Source organism: Benincasa hispida, unplaced genomic scaffold (genome assembly GCF_027475165.1).
Source record: "Benincasa hispida cultivar pf3 unplaced genomic scaffold, pf3_genome.v1.1 HicScf1850, whole genome shotgun sequence".
NCBI lineage: Eukaryota > Viridiplantae > Streptophyta > Magnoliopsida > Cucurbitales > Cucurbitaceae > Benincasa > Benincasa hispida.
Genome location: NW_028326243.1, coordinates 1 through 5,000, shown reverse-complemented (window position 1 = coordinate 5,000; position 5,000 = coordinate 1). Strand labels below are relative to the sequence as shown.

Below are 5,000 nucleotides of genomic sequence, written 5' to 3'. Positions count from 1 at the left end.
ACTGCAATTTTGTTTGTTTGTTTTTTTATTGATATGGATTCCGATCATTATGTAGCAATTTATTTATATTTAGGTTTGATGAATTGTTTTGTGCGATGGTGGAAATGTATAAGAATTGAAGATGTGATGGAAAATGTTTTGAAATGTCTTAGGTTGTGCTACTTGCTTCTAAGTGAGACATTAAGAACGCTGTAATTGTACTCGAATTTGAAATACTAGTTCTCTACTGAACTTAATTGGTGGTGTGTTCAACGTTTACTTAGTTTAGTCGTCTTATTATAGAGCCATCTGGTGCCTTAAATACTCGGGGTTGTAAATAATATGTATCAGGATTTGTTGTCTCAATTATTTTCAATGATGTCTCAGAAGTTTAGTTGGTTATCCTTGATGGAATTTTGGAAATTTTATCTTTGTCCTGCTAGCCAAATTTAAGACGAAATTCAATTCCAGACAGCAAAAATTATTGCGATAGAAGATTTTTTACTGGCTTTTATTTAGGGCAATGGATGAACAGAAATCTAGGCATCAGAAAAGTAGCTAAAGGTAATCGTTGAAGTGGTTAGCCTCTAAACCTCCTCCCACCTCTTACACTTGTCCTCAAAAGATCGTCCTAATCCTCTACAAAAAGTGGAGTTGAATGGAATTTCCTGTCATGCCACTTCTCATCAGAAATACATTCTACCCAAGTGTTGGTTCAAAATGGAAACACGAGATAAATTATTCATATCCATGGTAGCCTCCTTGTAAAGATTATAACTATGGTTAAAGAAAAATGGTAGAGGTCAAGCTCTAGGTAGTGTGAACAGTGATGATTCTCCCACCTTTTGCATTATTCTCACTGCTCAACTCATGGGAAAAGATGAATGCATTTGATGGGGAAGAGGTTAAACTAGGCTGACCTGTAAAGTTACCAAAATGCAGGTCCCACTCTCTTGTTCCCAAGTTGATGATTGCGATGAGCCACTGACAGCATCTTGTCCTTGACTGTTTGTTCTTCCACTGAGAGAATACAAAGCCCATGCTTTATTATCTCCAAATGGATGCACTCAAGTGATAAGAAGAACACATAGATTATAACTGTGATAAGGCTAATGAAGCATTCTAGTTGCCATTTGGTTAGGGGGTGTTTGGGGGGGGGGGGGGGGGGGGGGGAGGAATTGGGTGGGTGAGGTGGAGTGAAGTTATTAACTCCACTCCTTGTTTGGCCTAAGGAGTTTTTAAACCCACTGCAGGCCCCACAAGTTATTAACATCAGTTCTGCAATTTTTTAACTCCTTGCACTATGGGCCCATGAGTTTGACTAAACAACTTCGCTCCTTGGCCCAAATGCTCCCTTAGAAGTGCTAACATATTTGGTTGACTTTTGAAATTCACATTGTTATTCCTATCTATAAAAAAATTCACATTGTTATTTACTTGACATTTCTTCCGTTGAAAGTAAAAATGTGATTGGGAAAACTGTTCCATGCCGTAGAGCTTCTCTCCAGAGGTCTTTTGCCAAAGCATTTTGTAACTGTAGGTTTTTTTTCAGTTTCTGCCAATTAGAGGAACCTTTTTGTAATTCTCTGAACTTTGTGGGTTGATTCCTTATCACCCTTTTTCTAATTGGTTCTTTAGCATTGTCAATAAGATTTCTCTGTTACTTATTAAGAAAGGGGAAGTGATGATGTTATTCTACATTTCTACTTGTTATGTTTTCAGAGGTTGGCCATTTGGCTGTTGAGCAAAGGAGCTGCTCCACTCAAACTTGATGAAGCTACCCAATCAAAGGTCGTAAAATGTTCAGAATCAATGTGGAAACTAGCATACTATGGCACAGTTGAAATATGCATTCTAAAAATTGCATACAATGAACCATGGTTTAGAGATTCAAATCAATACTTCAAAGGCTGGCCAAATCAAGAGTTGCAGTGAGTGGTTTACATTCTTTGATGTTAATTTAATTGAGGAACTTCATCTTTTTGTCAACTAGTAGATCTAACTTGCTGTATGTATTGGTAATGTTGATAGAAATGCTTGAAGTGAGTCGGCGTCTTCTTCCACCTAGATTACTTTTCCTCAATATTTTTTGAAGAATACTTTTCCTCAATATTTTTTGAAGAATTCTTTTCCTGCATTAGTGCATTTGGGCTCTTTGCTCCATTCTTCATCTTCCTTATTATGGCAACTTTAATACTAAGAAGTTGAAGTTTTTACTTCTAACTTTAGTCCATTAATACTCTTTTTTTTTGGATAGAAAAGTGGATTATTACTTTTGAGGAATACATCCAAATGAATTAAAGATTTTTAGTTGTATATGAACTGATCCCCTACACTTCTTTTTGCAGACTTCCTCTAAAATTGCTCTATATGTGCCAATGTGGGTTCTACTTATATAGCATCGCTGCACTTCTTATATGGGAGACTCGGAGAAAGGATTTCTCCGTCATGATGTCTCATCATGTAATTACTGTCGTCTTGATTGGATATTCATATATTACAAGGTATTCTTAAAGTTGTTTTCTACAAGTTCAAATAGCTAGTAGTATTTACTAATAACTAGAAATATGTTGGTGGCCATTTCACAGATTGGGAAAACCATGCCAGAATCTGTTCCCCACTTATGATTTTATGGGCCTTGTCATATTGTTGCTGGGCTGCTGCTTCTTTTCTTTTTCTTTTTCTTTTTCTCTTTTTCCTTGGGAGAAAGGTGGCGACCAGTCTCAAGATCTCGTAATGTTTGATATAGAATAGATCAAAGATTCAAAGCTATTCTTGTTGGAGGCTATTGCATTTGAACTAATGCTATTTTGTGGCCTATTCACTTTCTCTATCTCTCAAATTAATCTTCAATAACATGATACTAATCTGTTGTTTTGAGTATTTGTAGAAGCAATGTCTTTAATTTTCTGTGGAGTCAATTAAGTGTATATATATATATATATATATATATTTGGTTGTAAATAGTACTTTATCTCGTAGTTTCACTTTGACATTTATCATTCTAGTATCTTTTTACGAAGTGACGGAAACCTTCTGAATTGAAGTTTATTTGATTAAAAACCCGCATTGTTATGGCTGACTTGCTCATCCTAATTATGCGTTGAGTTCATATACTGTTATTTTGAAAGGTTGCAATGTACTTTTTGATAATTTGCAAGATGACATTCTTGCCGTGCATCACCTTAAATATAAAATTAGAGCACGCTACGAGAACAAGGAGATATTCAAGTTTAAATGTCATCTATTTTTGAAAAAGATTGTTTGGATCTTATAAAGTTTCTTTGTTTTTCTTTAAAGACTAAGACAAAACTAAAAGGGCTTTTCACATTTCCACTCAAATTTTGATAGAAGCATGTTTGTTCCTTTTTCTGGATTTTGACGGTAGACCTGATCTGGTAGTTAATAATCCTTTAACAACGAGCATATAGATATCAACTACGATGGTGGTATTTATTATTATTTTTTTAGAACTCTATTTGGATTGAAAGAAATGCTAAGACTTGCTCATGTCAAACAAAAGTCTTCAGATGTTTTTTGTGATCAAACCTCTTATAGCCTCAATTTTGGGGCTCTAGAGTTGCTTTTCCTTTTTCGTTTTACCTTGATTATGTTGTGTAATCAGGGGTCAAAATTTTGTTTTAAAGCCTCTTCTGGAACCCCCTTTTTTTGTGTGTGTGTGTGTGTGGCTATTTCTGGGTGTGTTTAGCCAAAAATTGATCGACTATTCATTGTTTCTCTGTATTTCTTATGATGGAAATGTAGACCGATTATAATAATTGATAACATTTTAAATCAGAATTTGTACACAATTTTGCAGATTTTTCCAGATTGGATCGGTTATTCTTGCGCTACATGATGCAAGTGATGTCTTCATGGAAGCTGCTAAGGTTTTTAAATATTCTGAGAAAGAACTTGGAGCAAGTGTTTTCTTTGGATTTTTTGCCATTTCATGGCTCATATTGCGGCTAATATTCTTCCCCTTCTGGGTTATAAAAGCAACAAGGTTTGTGCTCCTAGTGTCTGATTTATCTTTGAAGATTAGGCTTAATAGCTCTTTTGCGTATCTGATGTTGTGATGGATACTTTTCAGCTATGATCTCTGTGAGTACTTGAAGTTATCAGATGTGAATTCCAGATTAATATACTATGTTTTCAACACGATGTTGTTGATGTTGCTTGTGTTCCACATATACTGGTGGTTACTCATATGCTCTATGATCAGTAGACAGCTGAAAAATAGGGGAAAAGTTGGAGAGGATATAAGATCTGGTACGTAACATAACTTTACTGATGCACTTCAATGTTCTCATTAATCGAATAAGAAAAGGGGAATTCCTCCAACTACTGTCTGAGAATCTTAGATTAATGTAGGATAATTTCTTAAAGTTATTCATCTAATTTCATTTTTCATGGAAAGAGTTTCAGCATGATTTGTATTATTATTAACCTAACTAAAAGGCAGTTGGATGGAAACCTTAAAAAGGGATCTAAAAATTTATGGCAAAAAGAAGTGCATGTATATGTAGTTTTACATCAAGAAAGATATATTGATAGAACAAGATAAAGGCCTACTACGATTTTAACTAATATTGAAATGTTTCTCTCATGTATTTTCTTTACAGATTCTGAGGATGAGGATTAGATGAAAGATGTGTTGAAAGAGTACTTTTTGGTCTCAATAGTGATTATATAGCTGTGGGGTAATTACTTTTGTATTTCTTATCTACATTGGTTCAGCGGGTTAAAGAAGTTACTTTAATTTTCTCACTTCGCTTCCATTTTTAGTGATTAGGGATACAGATGTATGTCCATTGAGCGTATCACTTCATATATTTGGTTTATAAATAGGAGAATGACGCATCCATACTTATTTTCCAAGATTCTCCTTTGTTAGGACCTTCCTCTTCTGGGGGGTGGATTGGAGGGTGGGAGTTTAGGAGAGTCGAGGGGCAAAGAAAAACGTGAGAGATTCAGAAATGAAAACAGAGAGTCTGTTGCATTATGTAGCACCTTTTTGC

The 5,000-nt window shown here is 35.0% G+C and overlaps 1 protein-coding gene across 1 annotated transcript; it reads left to right on the top strand.

Annotated features, from left to right (window-relative positions):
• The first annotated feature begins 1,203 nt into the window (after positions 1–1,203).
• LOC150030489 (ceramide synthase LOH2-like) lies at positions 1,204–4,862 on the top strand. Its single transcript, XM_090309665.1, has 5 exons — positions 1,204–1,910; positions 2,328–2,483; positions 3,800–3,985; positions 4,073–4,251; positions 4,605–4,862. Exons 1-5 carry the CDS (start codon positions 1,792–1,794, stop codon positions 4,622–4,624), a joined length of 660 nt encoding a protein of 219 aa, XP_090165791.1. The 5' UTR covers positions 1,204–1,791; the 3' UTR covers positions 4,625–4,862.
• Positions 4,863–5,000: the final 138 nt, after the last annotated feature.

Excerpts from the sequence above, each read along its gene's own strand:
- LOC150030489 (XM_090309665.1), top strand. The coding sequence starts at position 1,792 with ATGTGGAAACTAGCATACTATGGCACAGTTGAAATATGCATTCTAAAA. Across the intron at positions 1,911-2,327 it reads TGGCCAAATCAAGAGTTGCA|ACTTCCTCTAAAATTGCTCT; the intron begins GTGAGTGGTTTA and ends TTCTTTTTGCAG. Across the intron at positions 3,986-4,072 it reads TGGGTTATAAAAGCAACAAG|CTATGATCTCTGTGAGTACT; the intron begins GTTTGTGCTCCT and ends GATACTTTTCAG.